General features: G+C 52.3%; 1 protein-coding gene across 4 annotated transcripts in view; it reads left to right on the top strand.

Moving 5' to 3' along the window:
- The window catches only part of nipal3 (NIPA like domain containing 3), a 97301-nt gene that overhangs the window by 11710 nt on the left and 60469 nt on the right, over positions 1–25122 (top strand). For 2 of the 4 annotated variants that reach the window (XM_078204083.1, XM_078204082.1), the window contains exons 3-6: positions 3455–3626; positions 6244–6303; positions 15752–15897; positions 17038–17134. In XM_078204083.1, the coding sequence (XP_078060209.1) occupies positions 3455–3626; positions 6244–6303; positions 15752–15897; positions 17038–17134 (475 nt within the window). The remainder of the gene's footprint in view (positions 1–3454; positions 3627–6243; positions 6304–15751; positions 15898–17037; positions 17135–25122) is intronic. The other 2 variants (XM_078204085.1, XM_078204084.1) reach the window with 1 other exon arrangement.

Below are 25122 nucleotides of genomic sequence, written 5' to 3' on the forward strand. Positions count from 1 at the left end.
ACAGTTGAAAAAAAAGCAATGGCACATCGAGAGACAAGAAATATAATAAACAGCATGTTTTCTGAAAATCAACTAATTTGATTTTGGAAAGGGAACAGAAAGAGTAGCCAAGTGCCCTGCACGTCAATTTTCCCACCTCAAAACGGAGCACAGTGGGCTCATGTCAAATGTTAGTGCTGATGCAGCTGCAGCGGATAGCTAAACCAGCAACCAATCGGCTAAAAAATGAAAGCCATGATGTGGAGATGCTGGCGTTGGACTGGGGTAAACACAGTAAGAAGTTCAACAACACCAGGTTAAAGTCCAACAGGTTTATTTGGTAGCAAAAGCCACAAGCGTTCAGAGCGCTTCCACCTCCGCCTTGCCCCCCCCTCCGCCTTGCCACCCCCTCCGCCTTGCCCCCCCCTCCGCCTTGCCCCCCCCTCCGCCTTGCCCCCCCCTCCGCCTTGCCCCCCCCTCCGCCTTGCCCCCCCCTCCGCCTTGCCCCCCCCTCCGCCTTGCCCCCCCCTCCGCCTTGCCCCCCCCTCCGCCTTGCCCCCCCCTCCGCCTTGCCCCCCCCTCCGCCTTGCCCCCCCCTCCGCCTTGCCCCCCCCTCCGCCTTGCCCCCCCCTCCGCCTTGCCCCCCCCTCCGCCTTGCCCCCCCCTCCGCCTTGCCCCCCCCTCCGCCTTGCCCCCCCCTCCGCCTTGCCCCCCCCTCCGCCTTGCCCCCCCCTCCGCCTTGCCCCCCCCTCCGCCTTGCCCCCCCCTCCGCCTTGCCCCCCCCTCCGCCTTGCCCCCCCCTCCGCCTTGCCCCCCCCTCCGCCTTGCCCCCCCCTCCGCCTTGCCCCCCCCTCCGCCTTGCCCCCCCCTCCGCCTTGCCCCCCCCTCCGCCTTGCCCCCCCCTCCGCCTTGCCCCCCCCTCCGCCTTGCCCCCCCCTCCGCCTTGCCCCCCCCTCCGCCTTGCCCCCCCCTCCGCCTTGCCCCCCCCTCCGCCTTGCCCCCCCCTCCGCCTTGCCCCCCCCTCCGCCTTGCCCCCCCCTCCGCCTTGCCCCCCCCTCCGCCTTGCCCCCCCCTCCGCCTTGCCCCCCCCTCCGCCTTGCCCCCCCCTCCGCCTTGCCCCCCCCTCCGCCTTGCCCCCCCCTCCGCCTTGCCCCCCTCTCCGCCTTGCCCCCCCCTCCGCCTTGCCCCCCCCTCCGCCTTGCCCCCCCCTCCGCCTTGCCCCCCCCTCCGCCTTGCCCCCCCCTCCGCCTTGCCCCCCCCTCCGCCTTGCCCCCCCCTCCGCCTTGCCCCCCCCTCCGCCTTGTCCCCCCTCCGCCTTGTCCCCCCCTCCGCCTTGTCCCCCCCTCCGCCTTGTCCCCCCCTCCGCCTTGTCCCCCCCTCCGCCTTGCCCCCCCCTCCGCCTTGCCCCCCCCTCCGCCTTGCCCCCCCCTCCGCCTTGCCCCCCCCTCCGCCTTGCCCCCCCCTCCGCCTTGCCCCCCCCTCCGCCTTGCCCCCCCTCCGCCTTGCCCCCCCCTCCGCCTTGCCCCCCCCTCCGCCTTGCCCCCCCTCCGCCTTGCCCCCCCCTCCGCCTTGCCACCCCCCTCCGCCTTGCCACCCCCCTCCGCCTTGCCACCCCCCTCCGCCTTGACCCACCCCCCTCCGCCTTGACCCACCCCCCTCCGCCTTGACCCACCCCCCTCCGCCTTGACCCACCCCCCTCCGCCTTGACCCACCCCCCTCCGCCTTGACCCACCCCCCTCCGCCTTGACCCACCCCCCTCCGCCTTGACCCACCCCCCTCCGCCTTGACCCACCCCCCTCCGCCTTGACCCACCCCCCTCCGCCTTGACCCACCCCCCTCCGCCTTGACCCACCCCCCTCCGCCTTGACCCACCCCCCTCCGCCTTGACCCACCCCCCTCCGCCTTGACCCACCCCCCTCCGCCTTGACCCACCCCCCTCCGCCTTGACCCACCCCCCTCCGCCTTGACCCACCCCCCTCCGCCTTGACCCACCCCCCTCCGCCTTGACCCACCCCCCTCCGCCTTGACCCACCCCCCTCCGCCTTGACCCACCCCCCTCCGCCTTGACCCACCCCCCTCCGCCTTGACCCACCCCCCTCCGCCTTGACCCACCCCCCTCCGCCTTGACCCACCCCCCTCCGCCTTGACCCACCCCCCTCCGCCTTGACCCACCCCCCTCCGCCTTGACCCACCCCCCTCCGCCTTGACCCACCCCCCTCCGCCTTGACCCACCCCCCTCCGCCTTGACCCACCCCCCTCCGCCTTGACCCACCCCCCTCCGCCTTGACCCACCCCCCTCCGCCTTGACCCACCCCCCTCCGCCTTGACCCACCCCCCTCCGCCTTGACCCACCCCCCTCCGCCTTGACCCACCCCCCTCCGCCTTGACCCACCCCCCTCCGCCTTGACCCACCCCCCTCCGCCTTGACCCACCCCCCTCCGCCTTGACCCACCCCCCTCCGCCTTGACCCACCCCCCTCCGCCTTGACCCACCCCCCTCCGCCTTGACCCACCCCCCTCCGCCTTGACCCACCCCCCTCCGCCTTGACCCACCCCCCTCCGCCTTGACCCACCCCCCTCCGCCTTGACCCACCCCCCTCCGCCTTGACCCACCCCCCTCCGCCTTGCCCACCCCCCTCCGCCTTGCCCACCCCCCTCCGCCTTGCCCACCCCCCTCCGCCTTGCCCCCCCTCCTCCGCCTTGCCCCCCCCTCCTCCGCCTTGCCCCCCCCTCCTCCGCCTTGCCCCCCCTCCTCCGCCTTGCCCCCCCCTCCTCCGCCTTGCCCCCCCCTCCTCCGCCTTGCCCCCCCCTCCTCCGCCTTGCCCCCCCCTCCTCCGCCTTGCCCCCCCCCCCTCCGCCTTGCCCCCCCCTCCTCCGCCTTGCCCCCCCCTCCTCCGCCTTGCCCCCCCCTCCTCCGCCTTGCCCCCCCCTCCTCCGCCTTGCCCCCCCCTCCTCCGCCTTGCCCCCCCCTCCTCCGCCTTGCCCCCCCCTCCTCCGCCTTGCCCCCCCCTCCTCCGCCTTGCCCCCCCTCCTCCGCCTTGCCCCCCCCTCCTCCGTCTTGCCCCCCCCTCCTCCGTCTTGCCCCCCCCTCCTCCGCCTTGCCCCCCCCTCCTCCGCCTTGCCCCCCCCTCCTCCGCCTTGCCCCCCCCTCCTCCGCCTTGCCCCCCCCTCCTCCGCCTTGCCCCCCCCTCCTCCGCCTTGCCCCCCCCTCCTCCGCCTTGCCCCCCCCTCCTCCGCCTTGCCCCCCCCTCCTCCGCCTTGCCCCCCCCTCCTCCGCCTTGCCCCCCCCTCCTCCGCCTTGCCCCCCCCCTCCTCCGCCTTGCCCCCCCCCTCCTCCGCCTTGCCCCCCCCCCTCCTCCGCCTTGCCCCCCCCTCCTCCGCCTTGCCCCCCCCCCCATCCTCCTCCTTGCCCCCCACCCCCCCCCATCCTCCTTCACAGCAGTGTTTGTGTGACACTCTGCCACCTCCTGTTACAGAAGTACAGTCATGTGAAGCTATCCGGCAGCAAAGATCCTCGATCATACTTCCGGACCAAAACGTGGTGGTTGGGACTGTTGCTGATGTTACTGGGGGAGCTGGGAATCTTCACCTCGTACGCCTACGCACCATTATCGCTCGTCACACCACTTGGTGCTGTTTCCATTGTGGGTATGAAACTTTCTGTGTCACATTGCAGGGCATGCTAAACAAGAACAAACGAACAAAGAACTAAGAAAATTACAGCACAGGAACAGGTCCTTTGGCCCTCCAAGCCTGCACCGACCATGCTACCTGCCTGAACTAAAACCCCCTCCCCTTCCGGGGACTGTATCCCTCTATTCCCATCCTATTCATGTATTTGTCCAATGCCCCTTAAAACTCACTATCGTATCTGCTTCCACTACCTCCCCTGGCAACGAGTTCCAGGCTCCCACCAACCTCTGTGTAAAAAATCTGCCTTGTCCACCTCCTTTAAACCTTGGCCCTCGCATCTTAAACCTGTGCCCCCTAGTAATTGACTCTTCCACCCTGGGAAAAATCTTCGACTATCCACTCTGTCCATGCCCCTCATAATCTTGTAGGCTTCTCCGTCGCTCCAGTGAGAACAAACCAAGTTTCTCCAACCTCTCCTCATAGCTAATGCCCTCCATATCAGGCAACATCCTGGTAAATCTTTTCTGTACCCTCTCCAAAGCCTGGTCGGTGCAACATCGTGGGCCGAAGGGCCTGTTCTGCGCTGTAATGTTCTATGTTCTATGTTCTATGTTCTATGTTCTACATCCTTCTGGTAGTGTGGCGACCAGAATTGAACACTATATTCCAAGTGCGGCCCAATTGAGGTTCTCTCAAGCTGCAACGTGACTTGCCAATTTTTAAACTCAATACCCTGGCTGATGAAGGCAAGCATGCCATATACCCGCTTGACTACCTTCTCCGCCTGCGTTGCCACTTTCAGTGACCTGTGTTCCATCTGTCTTTCAATCTTAACGGTTCTGCCATTTACTGTATATCTCCTATCTGTATTAGACCTTCCAAAACACATTATCTCACATTTGTCCGGATTAAACGCCATCTGCCACCTCTCCGCCCAAGTCTCCAACTGATTTATATCCTGCTGTATCCTCTGATGGTCCTCATCGCTATCCACAATTCCACCAACCTTTGTGTCCTCCGCAAACTTACTAATCAAACCAGTTACATTTTCCTCTAAATCATTTATATATATATATATATTACAAACAGCAAAGGTCCCAACACTGATCCCTGAGGAACGCCACGAGTCACAGCCCTCCATTCAGAAACGCACCCTTCCACTGCTACCCTCTGTTTTCTTTGACTGAGCCAGTTTTGTATCCACCTTGCCAACTCACCTTTGATCCCATGCGACTTCACCTTCTGCGCCAGTCTGCCATGAGGGACCTTGTCAAAGGCCTTACTGAAGTCCATGTAGACAACATCCACTGCCCTACCCTCATCAATCATCTTCGTCACTTCCTCGAAAAACTGGATCACGTTAGCGAGACATGACCTCCCCTTCACAAAACCATGTTGCCTCTCGCTAATACGTCCACTTATTTCCAAGTGGGAGTAGATTCTGTCTTGAAGAATCTTCCAATAATTTCCCCACCACTGACGTAAGGCTCACTGGACTGTAATTACCTGGATTATCCCTGCTACCCTTAAACAAAGGAACAACATTGGCTATTCTCCAATCCTCTGGGACCTCTCCTATAGCCAGTGAGGATACAAAGATTTCTCTCAAGGCCCCAGAAATTTCCTCTCTTGCCTCTCTCAGTATTCTGGGGTATATCCCATCAGGTCCTGGGGACTTGTCTACCTTCATGTTTCTCAAGAACTCCAATACCTCCTCCTTTTTGATCTCAACATGACCCAAACTATCTACACACCCTTCCCCGACTCATCATCCACCAAGTCCTTCTCTTTGGTGAACACTGATGCGAAGTACTCATTTAATACCTCACCCATTTCCTCTGGCTCCACACATAGATTCCCTCCCCTGTCCTGGAGTGGGCCAACCTTCTCCCTGGCTACCCTCTTGCTCTTTATATGTGTATAAAAAGCCTTGGGATTTTTTGTAATCCTGCTGGCCAATGACACTTTTAGCACTCTTGACTCCTTGCTTAAGTTTCTTCCTACTTTCTTTGTGTTCCTGACTTGCTTCATGTGTTCCCAGCCGTCTAACCTTGATAAATGCTTCCTTTTTACTTTTGAATAGGATCACAATATCTCTTGTTATCCAAGGTTCCCAAAACTTGCCATTCTTATCCTTCATCTGTACAGGAATGTGCCGGTCCTGAATTCCTATCAACTTACACTTGAAAGCCTCCCACATGCCAGATGTTGATTTGCCCTCTAACATCTGCCCCCAATCTACATTCTTCAGTTCCTGCCTAGTATTGTTGTAATTAGCCTTCCCCCAGTTTAGCACCTTCACTTGAGGACTACACTTATCTTTATCCATCAGTATCTTAAAGCTTACTGAATTGTGGTCACTGTTCCCCAACTGCTCCCCTACTGAAACCTGGGCAAACAAAGCAGTTGCTCACTGCAGATCCCGTAGGAATGGAGTGCCCCTTGTGATAAAGGAGGAAAGAATCCCAAAAAGAGGGTTGCATTGATGGGGAGACATTCTGTGGCGGCGTGAGGGAGGGGACAGGGGAGCGATGGGGTGGGTAATGGGAGGTGGACCCTGAAGGGTTGAGCTGCGTATGAGTTGACAGAAGCTGAGCTCCACACCTCTGATTTGTACTTTCTGTCTCATTAGCCAGCTCAATTTTGGGAATCATATTCCTGAGGGACAAATGGAAACCCAAAGAATTTCTACGTAAGTGAGAAAATACACATTTATCCTTTGTTAGCTGAAATGTGAGCATGTTTTTGATAAAAGCACAATACTGCGGATGCTGGAATCTGAACCAAAAACAGAAAATGCTGTAAAATCTCAGGTCTGACAGCATCTGTGAGGAGAGAATAGAGCCAACGTTTCAGAGCAGCTCTGACGAAGGGTCATCCAGACTCGAAGCATTGGCTCTATTCTCTCTCCACAGATGCTGTCGGATCTGCAGAGATTTTCCAGCATTTTCTGAGCATGTTTTTGATATCTATCTATGATTTGAATGAACAAGAACAAAGAAAATTACAGCACAGGAACAGGCCCTTCAGCACTCCAAGCCTGCACCGACCATGCTGCCTCACTAAACCCCCTACCCTCCCGGGGACCATATCCCTCTATTCCCATCCTATTCATGTATTTGTCAAGGCGCCCCTTAAAAGTCACTACCGTATCCGTTTCGACTACCTTCCCCGGCAGCAGTTCCAGGCACCCACCACCCTCTGTGTAAAACATCTGTCTCGTCCACCTCCTTTAAACCTTGCCCCTCGCACCTTAAACCTATGCCCCCTAGTAATTGACTCTTCCACCCTGGGAAAAAGCTTCTGACGATCCACTCTGTCCATGCCTCTCATAATCTTGTAGACTTCTATCAGGTCGCTCCTTAACCTCCGTCGTTCCAGTGAGAACAAACCAAGTTTCTCCAACCACTCCTCATAGCTAATGCCCTCCATACCAGGCAATATCCTCATAAATTTTTTCTGTACCCTCTCCAAAGCCTCCACATCCTTCTGGTAGTGTGGCGACCAGAATTGAACACTATATTCCAAGTGCGGCCTCACTAAGGTTCTATAAAGCTGCAACATGCCGTATGCCTTCTTGACTACCTTCTCCACCTGCATTGCCACTTTCAGTGACTTGTGTACCTGTACACCCAGATCCCTCTGCCTATCAATACGCTTAAGGGTTCTGCCATTTACTGTATATTTCCTATCTAAATTAGACCTTCCAAAATGCATTACCTCACATTTGTCTGGATTAAACTCCATCTGCCATCTCTCCGCCCAAGTCTCCAACCGATCTATATCCTGCTGTATCTTCTGTATCTTCTGATGCTCCCCATCGCTATCTGCAAATCCACCAACCTTTGTGTCGTCCGCAAACTTACTAATCAAATCAGTTACATTTTCCTCCAAATCATTTTTATATATATATATATTACAAACAGCAAAGATCCCAGCACTGATCCCTGAAAAACGCCACTTGTCACAGCCCTCCATTCAGAAATGCACCCTTCCACTGCTACCCTCTGTCTTCTTTGACCGATGGTAGTCATGATGTGGAGATGCCGGCGTTGGACTGTGGTGAACACAGTAAGAGTTTTAACAACACCAGGTTAAAGTCCAACAGGTTTATTTGGTAGCAAATACCATTAGCTTTCGGAGCGCTGCTCCTTCGTCAGATGGAGTGGAAATGTGCTCTCAAACAGGGCACAGAGACACAAAATCAAGTTACAGAATACTGATTAGAATGCTGTGGGGATTACTGATAATGTGACATAAATCCAACATCCCGGTTTAGGCCGTCCTCATGTGTGCGGAACTTGGCTATCAGTTATACACATTTTATACACATCTCTTTAACCTGTACTTAATGCTCCCTCCACCCACATTGTCTGTAGCTTTAAGATCTGGTTGGCTGTAGGGATTCGCATTCTAATCAGTATTCTGTAACTTGATTTTGTGTCTCTGTGCCCTGTTTGAGAGCACATTTCCACTCCATCTGACGAAGGAGCAGCGCTCCGAAAGCTAATGGTATTTGCTACCAAATAAACCTGTTGGACTTGAACCTGGTGTTGTTAAAACTCTTACTGTGTTCTTTGACTGAGCCAGTTTTGTATCCACCTTGCCAACTCACCTCTGATCCCATGCGACTTCACCTTCTGCACAAGTCTGCCATGAGGTACCTTGTCAAAGGCCTTACTGAAGTCCATGTAGACAACATCCACAGCCTAGATAGGATGCAAAGCTGGGCTGAAAAATGGCAGATGGAGTTTAACCCTGATAAATGTGAAGTGATTCATTTTGGTAGGACAAATTTAAATGTGGATTACAGGGTCAAAGGTCGGGTTCTGAAGACTGGGGTCAAAGGTAGGTTCTGAAGAACAGGGGGTTGGAGTTTAAGAGCCGTGGGGTTATGCTGCAACTGTACAGGACCTTGGTGAGACCACATTTGGAATATTGTGTGCAGTTCTGGTCACCTCACTATAAGAAGGATGTGGAAGCGCTGTAAAGAGTGCAAAGGAGATTTACTAGGATGCTGCCTGGTTTGGAGGGTAGGTCTTATGAGGAAAGGTTGAAGGAGCTAGGGCTGTTCTCTCTGGAGCAGAGGAGGTTGAGGGGAGACTTAATAGAGGTTTATAAAATGATGAAGGGGATAGATAGAGTGAACGTTCAAAGACTATTTCCTCGGGTGGATGGAGCTATTACAAGGGGGCATAACTATAGGGTTCATGGTGGGAGATATAGGAAGGACGTCTGAGGTCGGTTCTTTACGCAGAGAGTGGTTGGGGTGTGGAATGGACTGCCTGCAGTGATAGTGGAGTCAGACACTTTAGGAACATTTAAGCGGTTATTGGATAGGCACATAGAGCACACCAGGATGATAGAGAGTGGGATAGCTTGATCTTGGTTTCAGATAAAGCTCGGCACAACATCGTGGGCCGAAGGGCCTGTTCTGTGCTATACTGTTCTATGTTCTATGTTCTACCCTCATCAATCATCTTCGTCACTTCCTCGAAAAACTCGATCAAGTTAGTGAGACATGACCTCCCCTTCACAAAACCATGTTGCCTCTCATTAATATGTCCACTTATTTCCAAGTGGGAATAAATCCTGTCTCGAAGAATCCTCTCCAATAATTTCCCTACCACTGATGTCAGACTCACCGGCCTGTAATTACCTGGATCATTCTTGCTACCGTTCTTAAACAAAGGAACGGCATTGGCTATTCTCCAATCCTCTGGGATCTCCCCTATAGCCAGTGAGGATACAAAGATTTCTCTCAAGGCCCCAGCAATTTCCTCCCTTGCCTCTCTCAGTATTCTGGGGTATATCCCATCAGGCCCTGGGAACTTGTCTACCTTAATGTTTCTCAAGAACCCCAATACCACCTCCTTTTTGATCTCAACATAACTGAAGCTATCTACACATCTTTTCCCAGACTCATCATCCACCAAGTCCTTCTCTTTGGTGAATACTGACGCAAAGTACTCATTTAATACCTCGCCCATTTCCTCTGGCTCCACGCATAGATTCCCTCCTCTGTCCTTGAGTGGGCCAACCCTCTCCCTGGCTACCCTCTTGCTCTTTATATATGTATAAAAAGCCTTGGGATTTTCCTTAATCCTGCTGGCCAATGCTTTTTCGTGATCCCTTTTAGCCCTTCTTACTCCTTGCCTAAGTTTCTTTCTACTTTCCTTGTATTCCACACTTGCTTCGTGTGTTCCCAGCCTCCTCGCTTTGACAAATGCTTCCTTTTTCTCTTTGACTAGGCTCACAATATCTCTCGTTATCCAAGGTTCCCAAACTTGCCAGACTTATCCTTCATCCTTACAGGAATGTGCCTGTCCTGAATCCTTATCAATTTACACTTGAATGCTTCCCACATGCCAGATGTTGATTTGCCCTCAAACATCTGCCCCCAATCCACATTCTTCAGTTCCTGCCTAATATTGTTGTAATTAGCCTTCCCCCAATTTAGCACCTTCACTTGAGGACTACACTTATCTTTATCCATCAGTATCTTAAAGCTTACTGAATTGTGGTCACTGTTCCCGAACTGCTCCCCTACTGAAACATCGACCACCTGGCCGGGCTCATTCCCCAGTACCAGGTCCAGTATGGCTCCTACCCTAGTTGGACTATCTACATACTGTTTCAGGGAGCCCTCCTGGATGCTCCTTACAAACTCTGCCCCATCCACACCTCCAGCACTAAGTGAGTCCCAGTCAATATAGGGGAAATTAAAATCTCCCACCACAACAACCCTGTTACTTTTACACCTTGCCAAAATCTGCCTACATATCTGTTCCTCAATCTCCTGCTGGCAGTTGGGTGGCCTATAGTAAACCCCCAACATTGTGACCACACCCTTCCTATTCCTGAGCTCTACCCATATTGCCTTGCTGTATGAGTCCTCTCAGGTTTCCTCCCGCAATACAGCTGTGATATTCTCCTTAACCAGTAGTGCACCTCTCCCACTCCTTTTACATCCCCCTCTATCCCGCCTGAAACAACTGTAGCCTGGAACATTAATATGGAATGTGGAGTTAAAAATATAGTAAACAATAGAACATAGAAGAACATAGAAAAGCTACAGCACAAACATGCCCTCCGGCCCACAAGTTGCGCTGAACATGTCCCTACCTACTAGGCTTACCTATAACCCTCGATCTTACTAACTTCCATGAACTTATCCAAAAGTCTCTTAAAAGACCCTATCGAATCCGCCTCCACCACCACTTCTGGCAGCTGATTCCACACACCCACCACCCTCTGAGTGAAAAACCTACCCCTAACATCTCCTCTGTACCTACTCCCAAGCACCCTAAACCTGTGACCTCTTGTGGCAACCATTTCAGCCCTGGGTAAAAGTCTCTGAGAATCCACTCTATCAATACCTCTCAACATCTTATACACCTCTATCAGGTCACCTCTCATCCTTCGCTTCTCCACGGAGAAAAGACCGAACTCTCTCAACCTATCCTCATAAGGCATGCCACCTAATCCAGGCAACATCCTTGTAAATCTCGTCTGCACCCTTTCGATGGCCTCCATATCCTTTCTCTAGTGAGGCGACCAGAACTGGGCACAGTACTCCAGGTGGGGTCTGACCAGGATCCTATACAGCTGCAGCACGGTAGCACAGTGGTTAGCACTGCTGCTTCACAGCTCCAGGGTCCCGGGTTCGATTCCCGGCTCGGGTCACTGTCTGTGTGGAGTTTGCACATTCTCCTCGTGTCTGCGTGGGTTTCCTCCGGGTGCTCCGGTTTCCTCCCACAGTCCAAAATGTGCGGGTTAGGTTGATTGGCCAAGTTAAAAATTGTCCCTTAGAGTCCTGAGATGTGTAGATTAGTGGGTAAAATATGTGTGGGTAGGGCCTGGGTGGGATTGTGGTCGTTGCAGACTCGATGGGCTGAATGGCCTCCTTCTGCACTGTAGGGTTTCTATGATTTCTATGAGCATTATCTACTGATTTCTAAATTCAATTCCTCTATTGATGACGGCCAGTATTCCATATGCCGCCTTAACCACAGCCTCTACCTGCGACGCTGCTTTGAGCGTCCTATGAACCCAGACCGCAAGATCCTTCTGATCTTCCACACTGCCAAGCGTCTTACCCTTAATATTATATTCTTTCATCCTATTCGACCTGCCAAAATGAACCACCACACACTTATCTGGGTTGAAGTCCATCTGCCACTTCTCCGCCCAGTCTTGCATCCTATCTATGTCTCGTTGCAACTGCTGACATAGAAATCATAGAAGTCATAGAAACCCTACAATGCAGAAGGAGGCCATTCGGCCCATCGTGTCTGCACCGACCACAATCCCACCCAGGCCCTACCCCCACATATTTTACCCGCTAATCCCTCTAACCTACACATCCCAGGACTCTGAGGGGCAATTTTTTAACCTGGCCAATCAACCTAACCCGCACATCTTTGGACTGTGGGAGGAAACCGGAGCACCCGGAGGAAACCCACGCAGACACGAGGAGAATGTGCAAACTCCACACAGACAGTGACCCGAGCCGGGAATCGAACCCGGGACCCTGGAGCTGTGAAGCAGCAGTGCTAACCACTGTGCTACCGTGCCGCCCTCTACACTATCCACAACACCACCAACCTTTGTGTCACCAGCAAACTTCCCAACCCATCCTTCCACTTCCTCATCCAGGTCATTTATAAAAATCACAGGGTCCCAGAACAGATCCCTGGGGCATTCCACTGGTGACCGACCTCCATGCTGAAAAAGACCCATCTACGACCACTCTTTGCCTTCTGTGGGCAAGCCAGTTCTGAATCCACAAAGCAATGTCCCCTTGTATCCCATGCCCCTTCACTTTCTCAATAAGCCTTGCATGAGGCACCTTATCAAACACCTTGCTGAAATCCATATAAACTACATCTACCGCTCTTCCCTCGTCTATGTGTCTAGTTACATCTTCAAAAAATCCAATTAGGCTCGTAAGGCATGATCTGCCTTGGACAAAGCCGTGCTGGATATTTCTGATCATACTATTCCTCTCCAGATGTTCATAAATCCTGCCTCTCAGGATCTTCTCCATCAACTTACCAACCACTGAGGTTAGACTCACTGGTCTATAATTTCCCGGGCTATCTCTTCTCCCTTTCTTGAATAACGGAACCATATCCGCAATCCTCCGGAACCTCTCCCGTCTCCATTGATAGAAATCATAGAAACCCTACAGTGCAGAAGGAGGCCATTCGGCCCATCGAGTCTGCACCGACCACATCCCACCCAGGCCCTACCCCCACATATTTACCCGCTAATCCCTCTAACCTACGCATCCCAGGACTCTAAGGGGCAATTTTTAACCTGGTCAGTCAACCTAACCTGCACATCTTTGGACTGTGGGAGGAAACTGGAGCACCCGGAGGAAACCCAAGCAGACACAAGGAGAATGTGCAAACTCCACACAGACAGTGACCCGAGCCGGGAATCGAACCAGGGACCCTGGAGCTGTGAAGCAGCAGTGCTAACCACTGTGCTACCGTGCCGCCCCACTGTGCTACCGTGACGCAAAGATCATCGCCAGAAGCTTAGCAATCTCATCCCTCGCCTCCCACAGTAACCTGGGGTACATCCCATCCGGTCCCGGCGATTTATCTAACTTGATGCTTTTCAAAAGCTCCAACACACCCTCTTTCCTAATGTCCACATGCTCAATCTTCTCAGTCCACTGCAAGTCTGCACTGCAACTACCAAGATCCTTTTCCACTGTGAATACTGAAGCAAAGTATTCATTGAGTACCTCTGCCATTTCTACCAGTTCTATACAGACTTTCCCACCGTCACATTTGATAGGTCCTACTCCTTCACATCTTATCTTCTTGCTCTTAACATACTTGTAGAATGCCTTGGGGTTTTCCTCTATCCTGTCTGCCAAGGCCTTCTCATGACCCCTTCTTGCTCTTCTAATTTCCCTCTTAAGTTCCTTCCTACTAGTCGTATACTCTTCTAGATTTCTAACATGACCTAACTCCCTGAACCTTTTGTAGGCTTTTCTTTTCTTCTTGATTAAATTCGTTACAGCTTTCATGCACCATGGTTCCTGTAACCTACCATAACTCATGTCTCATTGGAACGTTGCTGTGCAGAGCTCCAGACAAATTTTCCTTGGAAATTTGCCACATTTCTTCTGTACATTTCCGAGAAAACCTCCTTCCAATTTATGCCTCTAATTTCCTGCCTAATAGCATCATAATTGCCCTTACTCCAAATAAACACTTTCCTAGCTTGACTGATCCTATCTCTCTCCAATGCTAATGTAAAGGAGATAGCGTTATGATCACTATCCCCAAAATGCTCTCCCACTGAGAGATCTGAAACCTGCCCAGGTTCATTCCCTAATACCAAATCAAGTACAGCCTCTCCTTGTGTAGGCTTATCCACATACTGTGTCAGGAAGCCCTCCTGAACACACCTAACAAACTCCTCCCCATCTAAACCCAGGCATAACTATAGGGTTCGTGGTGGGAGATATAGGAAGGATATCAGAGGTAGGTTCTTTACGCAGAGAGTGGTTGGGGTGTGGAATGGACTGCCTGCAGTGATAGTGGAGTCAGACACTTTAGGAACATTTAAGCGGCTATTGGATAGGCACATGGAGTACACCAGGATGATAGGGAGTGGGATAGCTTGATCTTTTTCAGATAAAGCTCAGCACAACATCGTGGGCCGAAGGGCCTGTTCTGTGCTGTACTGTTCTATGTTCTATGTTCTAAACCCCTTACCCTAGGGATATTCCAATTGATATTTGGGAAATTAAAATCTCCCATCACGACCACTCTGTTATTATCACATCTCTCCAGGATCTGCTTCCCAATCTGCTCCTCCACATCCCTGCTACTATTGAGCGGCCTATAGAAAACACCCAGTCAAGTTATTGACCCCTTCCTGTTGTGAACCTCCACCCACAGAGATTCCGTAGACAATCCCTCTGTGGCGTTCATCTTTTCTACAGCCGTGACACTATCCCTGATCAACAGTGCCACTCCCCCACCTCTTTTGCCCCCCTCCCTGTCCCTCCTGAAACATCTGAAACCCGGCACTTGAAGTATCCAGTCCTGTCTCTGAGATAACCAAGTCTCTGTAACGGCCACCACATCACACTTCCAAGTAGTGATCCACACTCTAAGCTCATCCATTTTGTTCACTACACTCCTTGCGTTAAAATACACACATCTCAACCCTTCGGTCTGAGCGCTCCCCTTCTCCGTCACCTGCCTATCCTCCCTCTCACACTGTCTACAAGCCCCTTTTATTTTTAAGCTAACCTCCTCTCTCCCAGTCACCTCAGTTTGATTCCCACCCCCCAACCATTCTAGTTTAAACACTCCCCAGTAGTCTTAGCAAACCTTTCCGCCAGGATATTGGTCCCCCTGGGATTTAAGTGAAACCCGTCCTTTTTGTACAGGTCGCACCTGCCCCTAAAGAGGTCCCAATGATCCAGGAACCTGAATCCCTGACCCCTGCTCCAATCCCTCAGAAAGGGACAATGAAGGAGATAGTAATAGACTGGAAGAGACAGCTGGAGGAATGAAGTGGCAGATGAAGTTTCATAGAGGAAAGTGTGTAGTGAAAAGCTGTGTTTGAAGAATGAGCAGCAACAGTACAAGCCACATTGTGCTAGGTGCCAGGAAAATGAGACCTGGGTTATTTTGAGGTGATCGAACAGGTTAACAAAGCTGTTGCATTGATAGATCAGTGAAGCTGGATCTGTTCCCCTTCCAGTGGAGAAAGCTTTGATAGGGATTCCGAAAATCATGAATGTTTTTGATGGAATGAATAAAAGAAAATGGTTTCCAGCGCCTAAAGGGTAAATAACCGGAGTAGAGGTGATTGGCAAAAACAGAACTAGCTGCAGCAGAAGCTGACAGATTGAGAATTCACTGGCTGATAGGGTGCTGAATATTGCTTCAAACATCGTCTTCAATAGGAAATTGGAGAAATACCTTGGGGAGGAGGATGGCAGGGATGAGGAAAGGGTAGAATCAGTGGGCCAAATGGTTGTCTCTGAGCTGTATTGTGTTATGAGTTGGTGTTCCTTGACCCAGTAGCGCAGGTTCTGTTGTATAAGCAGTAATTGAGAAGCAATGTGCAGCCTGTTGATGGGTGTGTTTCCCAATCCAAAGGACATTACGTGCTGTCGTTTCTTGGCTGTGCTCTGACAGTGATCGGAATCTATCTGCTGGTTACATTCGCACCAAATACTCATGAGAAGCTTTCTGGGAGGAACCTGCAACTGCACCTTCTCGGGCTACCATTCCTCCTATACCTGGTAAGGACTGAGGGGGAAGAGAGGGGGCAGAGGGGAGGGGAGGGGTGGGGGAGGAGGAGGAGGGGTAAAGGGGAAGGGAGAATGAAGGGAGGAGGAGTGGGGGGAAGGGGGTGGAGGTTAAGAGGAGGAGCGTGGAGGCAGATGGGAGAGGAAGCAGAGGAGTAGAATTTGCTGAGGGAAGGAGAAGAGAGTGCAGGCGGAGGGGAGCGGTGATGGATGGGGTGGGAGTGGCGGAGGGGAGGAGAGGGGCAAAATGAGAGGGTGTAGGAGGAGAAGAGGGGTTGAGGAGTGGATGGGGTGGAGGGCAGGAGGAACAAGTGTGGCCAGAGCAGGAGGAGGGGAAGAGGAGAGGGGGCAAAGGAGGTCGGATGAGCGGATGGGATGGTGGGTATGGGGAGGAGGTGGAGGAGAGGGGGTGGAGAGGATTGGGGGTGGAGGGAGGTAGGAGGAGGGGTATACGGCTGAGGGTAGGAGAGGAGGAGGAGGATGGGAAGGAGAGGTGCTGATATGGGTGGAGGGGGAGGGGAGGATGGGTGTGGAGGGATGCAGGGGGAGGGGAGGAGGAGATGGTGCAGTGGAGGGGAAGGGTTGCCCTTTGAAGACAGAGATGAGGAGAAATTTCTCCTCAGAGGGGAGTGAATCTGTGGAATTCTTTCCCGGAGAGGGTTGTGGAGGCTGGGTTGTTAAAAATGTTCAAGGCTGAGAGAGACGGATTATCAATCAGTGAGGGAATCGAGGGTTATGGACGTTCGACGAGAAACTGGATTATCATGTCAGATCGGTCAAGTTCTCACTGAATGATGGAGCAGAGCCGATGGGCCGAATGGCCTCATTGTACTCATCTCTTGCAGCAGAGTGGACGGCAGTGGTGGAAGAGGGTGGGGGGGAGGGAGGGGAACGGTGCGGGGTGATGCAGTGGGATAAGGGGAGGGGGAGGGCAAGTGTGAGGGGGTTTGGTCGGAGGGGTAATGGGTTGGCGGGGAAGTTGCGGGTGAGGAGGGAGTGGGAGAGAAGGGGAGGGGGTAGAGGTAGCAACGTGACTTGGACAAGGAGCCATGTCTCTAACAGTGTTATCAGCACTCAGTTTGCACAGTGTGATTCCAATTTAATCTCACTGACCTGTTCCTTTTTGTATCCTAGCTTGTGGTGATTATCATCTTTTGCCTTCTCCTGTATTTCTATAAAAGACAGAAAGCGGCCTACCTTGTAATTATTCTGTTGCTTGTGGCCCTGCTCGGTAAGTCAAGGACATGTTGAGTTTTGATCCAGTCGGACTGTATTCTGTCTGCACGAGATAGTCCTTTTTTTCCTCAGTCCCTGAGCTTCTGTAGCTGGCCAGTTGTCTTGTATGGAGCCAAGTCTCTCAGCTGGACAGTAGCTTCATCTACATATTTGCAACGTGAGTTACTGCTTGCAACAGAAATGTGTCTGTTTAAACCCCCCTCAATACCCGGGAGCGACTGTTTAACCCCCCCCCCCCTCAATCCCCTGGAGCGACTGTTTAACCCCCCCCCCCTCAATCCCCTGGAGCGACTGTTTAACCCCCCCCCCCTCAATCCCCTGGAGCGACTGTTTAACCCCCCCCCCTCAATCCCCTGGAGCGACTGTTTAACCCCCCCCCCCCCCCCCAATACCCGGGAGCGACTGTTTAACCCCCCCCCCCCCCCCTCAATACCCAGGAGCGACTGTTTAACCCCCCCCCTCAATACCCGGGAACGACTGTTTAACCCCCCCCCCCCCTCAATGCCCGGGAGCGACTGTTTAACCCCCCCCCCACCCAATACCCGGGAGCGACTGTTTAATATTTAACATCTCCAGAGGGTTTGAAATCTCTTGCTATTGTTATAAAATATATATCACGCATCATTGTCATAGCTGCTTCTCCCAAGTTTCCCTCTGGGGTTTGGGCGGCCTGGCAATTACAACCAGCCTCATCACAAGAAAGGTAAAGTCGCCCGAGTTCCAGAATACTTCTCCTTATTCCGGGATCCCTGATCTGGAAATTGTCCAAATTCACCGAGTCCATTGTTTGGAGGTATAAGTCATCTCGTGTCTAATTAGTCATATAGACCCGAGACAACTGTTCACCTCGTGTTTCCTTGGGTCTCCCAGAATTTACATTCCATTGCGAGTCAATGGTACATTTTTTTTTAGATTCAGAGCTGTCAACAAAGTCACATCCTCTTGTCAATAACATTCACATAAACATTTCGAACCCATTCCCCTCAATACTAAAACTAGATGCCTCTTAAATGTTGCTAATGTAACTGCTTCCACCACCCTGCGTGAAAAACTTTCCCGCTACATTTTAAACTTTCCCGCTACATTTTAAACTTTCCCGCTACATTTTAAACTTTCCCGCTACATTTTAAACTTTCCCGCTACATTTTAAACTTTCCCGCTACATTTTAAACTTTCCCGCTACATTTTAAACTTTCCCGCTACATTTTAAACTTTCCCGCTACATTTTAAACTTTCCCGCTACATTTTAAACTTTCCCGCTACATTTTAAACTTTCCCGCTACATTTTAAACTTTCCCGCTACATTTTAAACTTTCCCGCTACATTTTAAACTTTTCCCCTGCACCTTGAACTATCCCCCTGCACCTTGAACTATCCCCCTGCACCTTGAATGCTGGCACGGTAGCACCGTGGTTAGCACTGCTGCTTCACAGCTCCAGGGACCTGGGTTCGATTCCCGGCTTGGGTCACTGTCTGTGTGGAGTTTGCACATTCTCCTCGTGTCTGCGTGAGTTTCCTCCGGGTGCTCCGGTTTCCTCCCACAGTCCAAAGATGTGTGGGTTAGGTTGATTGGCCGTGCTAAAATTGCCCCTTGAGTGTCCTGAGATAGGTAGGAAATTAGGGATTAGCAGATAAATATGTAGGGATATGGGGGTAGGGCCTGGGTGGGATTGTGGTCGGTGCAGACTCGATGGGCCGAATGGCCTCCTTCTGCACTGTAGGGTTTCTATGATTTCTATGAAACTATCCCCTGCATCTTCAACTTTCGCCCTGCGTCTTGACCTTTCCCGCGGCGTCTTGACCTTTCCCGCGGCGTCTTGACCTTTCCCGCGGCGTCTTGACCTTTCCCGCGGCGTCTTGACCTTTCCCGCGGCGTCTTGACCTTTCCCGCGGCGTCTTGACCTTTCCCGCGGCGTCTTGACCTTTCCCGCGGCGTCTTGACCTTTCCCGCGGCGTCTTGACCTTTCCCGCGGCGTCTTGACCTTTCCCGCGGCGTCTTGACCTTTCCCGCGGCGTCTTGACCTTTCCCGCGGCGTCTTTGACCTTTCCCGCGGCGTCTTTGACCTTTCCCGCGGCGTCTTTGACCTTTCCCGCGGCGTCTTGACCTTTCCCGCGGCGTCTTGACCTTTCCCGCGGCGTCTTGACCTTTCCCGCGGCGTCTTGACCTTTCCCGCGGCGTCTTGACCTTTCCCGCGGCGTCCTTCTTCCCCCCCCCCCCGGGCGCCCTGTCCTTCTTCCCCCCGCACCCTCCCCCCGGCGCCCTTCTCTTCCACCCTGGGAAAAATCCTCTGACTATCCAACCTGTCTGTGCCTCTCATAATTTTGTCGACCTCTATCAGGTTTCCCCTCAGCCCCTGTCTTTCCTGTGAAAACAATCCATTTTATTCAACCTCTCCTCATAGCCAACACCCTCTAGACCAGGCAACATCCATTTTGCACTCTTTCCAAAGCTTCCACATCTTTTCGAGTAACTGCACGCAATACTCCAAGTGCGGCCCAACCAAGTTTTTATATAGCTGCAACGTGATTTCCCAACTCTTGTACTCAGTGCTCCGGCTGTTGAAGGCAAACATGCCATATGCCTTCTTACTCACCTTGGTCACCTGTGTTACCACCTTTAGGAAACTGTGGACCTGCACGCCCAGATCCCTCTGTATGTTCATGTTCCTAAGGGTTCTGCTCCCTCCTCCTCCCTCCACTGCTACTCTCTGTCTTCTATAATCAAGCCAGTTCTGTATCTATCTAGCCAGCTCACCCCAAATCCCATGTGATTTTAGTTTCCATACAGTCTGTCATGTGGGACATTGTCAAGCGCATTACTAAAGTCCATATAAACTACATCCACAGCCCTTCCCTCATCAATCATCTTTGTCACCTCTACAAAAACTCAATCACGTTGGTGAGACATGACCTTCACGGCTAGATGTTCAACTAGCAGCCTGACAGCAGAGAGACTGGGGAGCAATGTTGATTGGGGTGAAGCTAAAGCGAAGGGGAAACAGCCGAGGCAGCTGGATGGATGCTCACAATTAGAAACAATGTAGGGGGCACCTTGTCATATAACAAGATTATTGCGTTCCTGACCAACTAATAATAACAGCGGGTGGAGAGGGAGGGGGGGGGGGTGGGGTGGGACTACGGTGTAGGGTCAGGGTGGGTCTGGGGATGGGGGGGTCTGCTGGACTGGGGCTGGGATTGCGAGGTGAGGATCGGACCAATGGGTGGAGGCGTGCAGGGACCAGGAGTTGGACCCGTGGGTGGGTGGGGGGAGGCGGGGGTGGAGGGGGGGGGGGTGGCGTGTGTGCAGGGACCAGGGGTTGGACCAGTGATTTGGGGAGGGGGTGCAGGGACCAGGGGTTGTACAAGTGATTGAGGGGGGTGGGGGGGGGGGGGGGGGGGCGTGCAGGGACCGGGGGTTGGACCCGTGGGTGGAGGGGGTTGCAGGGACTGGGGGGCAGCGTGTGGGCTGGGTTGGCTGCTCTGTTGTCTGTAGATGCTGCTGTCACAGTGCACAGGTGCCTGGGGAATGGATACGAATTCCAGTAGCGCAGCTCTTGGTTTCGTTGAGCGGCTCTAATGTTGCTCGCTGAGTATTCTTCACACTCCTGACTTGTGTTGGAAAGGGAGCGCACAGGTTTTGACAGGCGTCATACTTACCTAGCGTCTGACCTGCCCACCGCACATTGTTCATTGAATCATAGAATCCTACAGTGCAGAAGGAGGCCATTCAAAGAACAAAGAACAATACAGCTCAGGAACAGGCCCTTCGGCCCTCCAAGCCCGTGCCGCTCCCTGGTCCAAACTAGACCATTCTTTTGTATCCCTCCATTCCCACTCCGTTCATATGGCTATCTAGATAAGTCTTAAACGTTCCCAGTGTGTCCGCCTCCACCACCTTGCCTGGCAGCGCATTCCAGGCCCCCACCACCCTCTGTGTAAAATATGTCCTTCTGATATTGCTGGACTTGCGGATAGCGAAGAGCATTGTCGGGCAATACAGCAGGATATAGATAGGCTGGAAAATTGGGCGGAGAGGTGGCAGATGGAGTTTAATCCGGATAAATGCGAAGTGATGCATTTTGGAAGAAATAATGTAGGGAGGAGTTATACAATAAATGGCAGAGTCATCAGGAGTATAGAAACACAGAGGGACCGAGGTGTGCAAGTCCACAAATCCTTGAAGGTGGCAACACAGGTGGAGAAGGTGGTGAAGAAGGCATATGGTATGCTTGCCTTTAAAGGACGGGGTATAGAGCATAAAAGCTGGAGTCTGATGATGCAGCTGTATAGAACGCTGGTTAGGCCACATTTGGAGTACTGCGTCCAGTTCTGGTCGCCGCACTACCAGAAGGACGTGGAGGCGTTAGAGAGAGTACAGAGAAGGTTTACCAGGATGTTGCCTGGTATGGAGGGTCTTAGCTATGAGGAGAGATTGGGTAGACTGGGGTTGTTCTCCTTGGAAAGACGGAGAATGAGGGGAGATCTAATAGAGGTATACAAGATTATGAAGGGTATAGATAGGGTGAACAGTGGGAAGCTTTTTCCCAGGTCGGAGGTGACGATCACGAGGGGTCACGGGCTCAAGCTGAGAGGGGCGAAGTATAACTCGGATATCAGAGGGACGTTTTTTACACAGAGGGTGGTGGGGGCCTGGAATGCGCTGCCAAGTAGGGTGGTGGAGGCAGGCACGCTGACATCGTTTAAGACTTACCTGGATAGTCACATGAGCAGCCTGGGAATGGAGGGATAGAAACGATTGGTCTAGTTGGACCAAGGAGCGGCACAGGCTTGGAGGGCCGAAGGGCCTGTTTCCTGTGCTGTACTGTTCTTTGTTCTTTGTTGATATCTGTTAAACTTCCCCCCCCTTCACCTTGAACCTATGACCCCTCGTGAACGTCACCACCGACCTGGGGAAAAGCTTCCCACCGTTCACCCTATCTATGCCTTTCATAATTTTATACACCTCTATTAAGTCTCCCCTCATCCTCCGTCTTTCCAGTGAGAACAACCCCAATTTACCCAATCTCTCCTCTTAACTAAGCCCTTCCATACCAGGCAACATCCTGGTAAACCTCCTCTGCACTCTCTCCAAAGCCTCCACGTCCTTCTGGTTGCGTGGCGACCAGAACTGGACGCAGTATTCCAAATGCGGCCGAACCAACGTTCTATACATCTGCAACAGCAGACCCCAACTTTTATACTCTGTGCCCCGTCCTATAAAGGCAAGCATGCCATATGCCTTCTTCACCACCTTCTCCACCTGTGACGTCATAGAGTCATAGAGGTTTACAGCATGGAAACAGGCCCTTCGGCCCAACTTGTCCATGCTGCCCTTTTTTTTCAAAACCCCGAAGCTAATCCCAATTGCCCACATTTGGCCCATATCCCTCTATACCCATCTTACCCATGTAACTATCTAAATGCTTTTTAAAAGATAAGATTGTACCCACCTCTTCTACTACCTCTGGCAGCTTGTTCCAGACACTCACCACCTTCTGTGTGAAAAAATTGCCCCTCTGGACACTTTTGTATCTCTCCCCTCTCACCTTAAACCTATAGAACATAGAAAGCCACAGCACAAACAGGCCCTTCGGCCCACAAGTTGCGCCGATCATATCCCTACCTCTAGGCCTATCTATAGCCCTCAATCCCATTAAATCCCATGTACTCATCCAGAAGTCTCTTAAAAGACCCCAACGAGTTTGCCTCCACCACCACCGACGTCAGCCGATTCCACTCACCCACCACCCTCTGAGTGAAAAACTTACCCCTGACATCTCCTCTGGTGCTGGGGTACCCCAGCACCTTAAACCTGTGTCCTCTCGTAGCAACCATTTCAGCCCTTGGAAATAGCCTCTGAGAGTCTACCCTATCCAGACCTCTCAACATCTTGTAAACCTCTATCAGGTCACCTCTCATCCTTCGTCTCTCCAGGGAGAAGAGACCAAGCTCCCTCAACCTATCCTCATAAGGCATGCCCCCCAATCCAGGCAACATCCTTGTAAATCTCCTCTGCACCCTTTCAATGGCTTCAACATCTTTCCTGTAATGAGGTGACCAGAACTGCGCGCAGTACTCCAAGTGGGGTCTAACCAGGGTCCTATAAAGCTGCAGCATTATCTCCCGACTCCTAAACTCAATCCCTCGATTAATGAAGGCCAGTACGCCGTACGCCTTCTTGACCGCATCCTCCACCTGCGAGGCCGATTTAAGAGTCCTATGGACCCGGACCCCAAGGTCCTTCTGATCCTCTACACTGCTAAGAATGGTACCCTTCATATTATACTGCTGCTTCATCCCATTGGATCTGCCAAAATGGATCACTACACACTTATCCGGGTTGAAGTCCATCTGCCACTTCTCTGCCCAGTCTTGCATTCTATCTATGTCTCGCTGCAACTTCTGACATCCCTCCAAACTATCCACAACACCACCTACCTTGGTGTCGTCAGCAAACTTACCAACCAATCCCTCCACTTCCTCATCCAGGTCATTTATGAAAATGACAAACAGCAAGGGTCCCAGAACAGATCCCTGGGGCACTCCACTGGTCACTGACCTCCATGCAGAGAAAGACCCCTCCACCTTCAAGGATCTGTGGACTTGCACACCCAGGTCCCTCTGCGTATCTACACCCTTTATGGTTCTGCCATTTATCGTATAGCTCCTCCCTACATTATTTCTACCAAAATGCATCACTTCACATTCATCAGGATTGAACTCCATCTGCCATTTCTTCGCCCAAATTTCCAGCCTATCTATATCCTTCTGTATCTTCTGACAATGCTCCTCACTATCTGCAAATCCTGCCAATTTTGTGTCGTCCGCAAACTTACTGATCACCACAGTTGCACCTTCTTCCAGATCGTTTATACAAATCACAAACAGCAGAGGTCCCAATACAGAGTCCAGCGGAACACCACTAGTCACAGGCCTCCAGCCGGAAAAAGACCCTTCCACTACCACCCTCTGTCTTCTGTGACCAAGCCAGTTCTCCACCCATCTAGCCACCTCCCCCTTTATCCCATGAGATCCAACCTTTTTCACCAGCCTACCATGAGGGACTTTGTCAAACACTTTACTAAAGTCCATATAGACGACATCCACGGCCCTTCCCTCATCAACCATTCTGGTCACTTCTTCAAAAAACTCCACCAGGTTAGTGAGGCATGACCTCCCTCTCACAAAACCATGTTGGCTATCGTTAATGAGTTTATTCCTTTCTAAATGCGCATACATCCTATCTCTAAGAATCTTCTCCAACAACTTCCCCACCACGGACGTCAAGCTCACCGACCTATAATTACCCGGGTTATCCTTCCTACCCTTCTTAAATAACGGGACTACATTAGCTATCCTCCAATCCTCTGGGACCTCACCTGCGTCCAGTGACGAGACAAAGATTTGCGTCAGAGGCCCAGCGATTTCATCTCTCGTCTCCCTGAGCAGCCTTGGATAGATTCCATCAGGCCCTGGGGATTTGTCAGTCTTTATATTCTCTAACAAACCAAACACTTCCTCCCTTGTAATGGAGATTTTCTCCAACGGTTCAACACTCCCCTCCGAGACACCCCCAGTCAACACATCCCTCTCCTTTGTGAATAGCGACGCAAAGTATTCATTTAGGATCTCCCCTACTTCTTTGGGCTCTAAGCATAATTCCCCACTTTTGTCCCTGAGAGGTCCGATTTGTTCCCTGACAACCCTTTTGTTCCTAACGTATGAATAAAATGCCTTGGGATTCTCCTTAATCCTGTCTGCCAAGGACATTTCGTGACCCCTTTTTGCCCTTCTAATTCCCCGTTTGAGTTCTTTCCTACTTTCTTTGTACTCCTCCAGAGCTCCCTCCGTTTTTAGCTGCCTGGACCTAACATACGCCTCTCTTTTCTTTTTGACCAGTCCCTCAATTTCCCTGGTTATCCACGGTTCTCGAATCCTACCCTTCCTATCCTTTTTTACAGGCACATGCCTGTCCTGTAGCCC

This window comes from Mustelus asterias, unplaced genomic scaffold (assembly GCF_964213995.1).
Source record: "Mustelus asterias unplaced genomic scaffold, sMusAst1.hap1.1 HAP1_SCAFFOLD_259, whole genome shotgun sequence".
In the NCBI taxonomy this organism is placed as follows: Eukaryota; Metazoa; Chordata; class Chondrichthyes; order Carcharhiniformes; family Triakidae; genus Mustelus; species Mustelus asterias.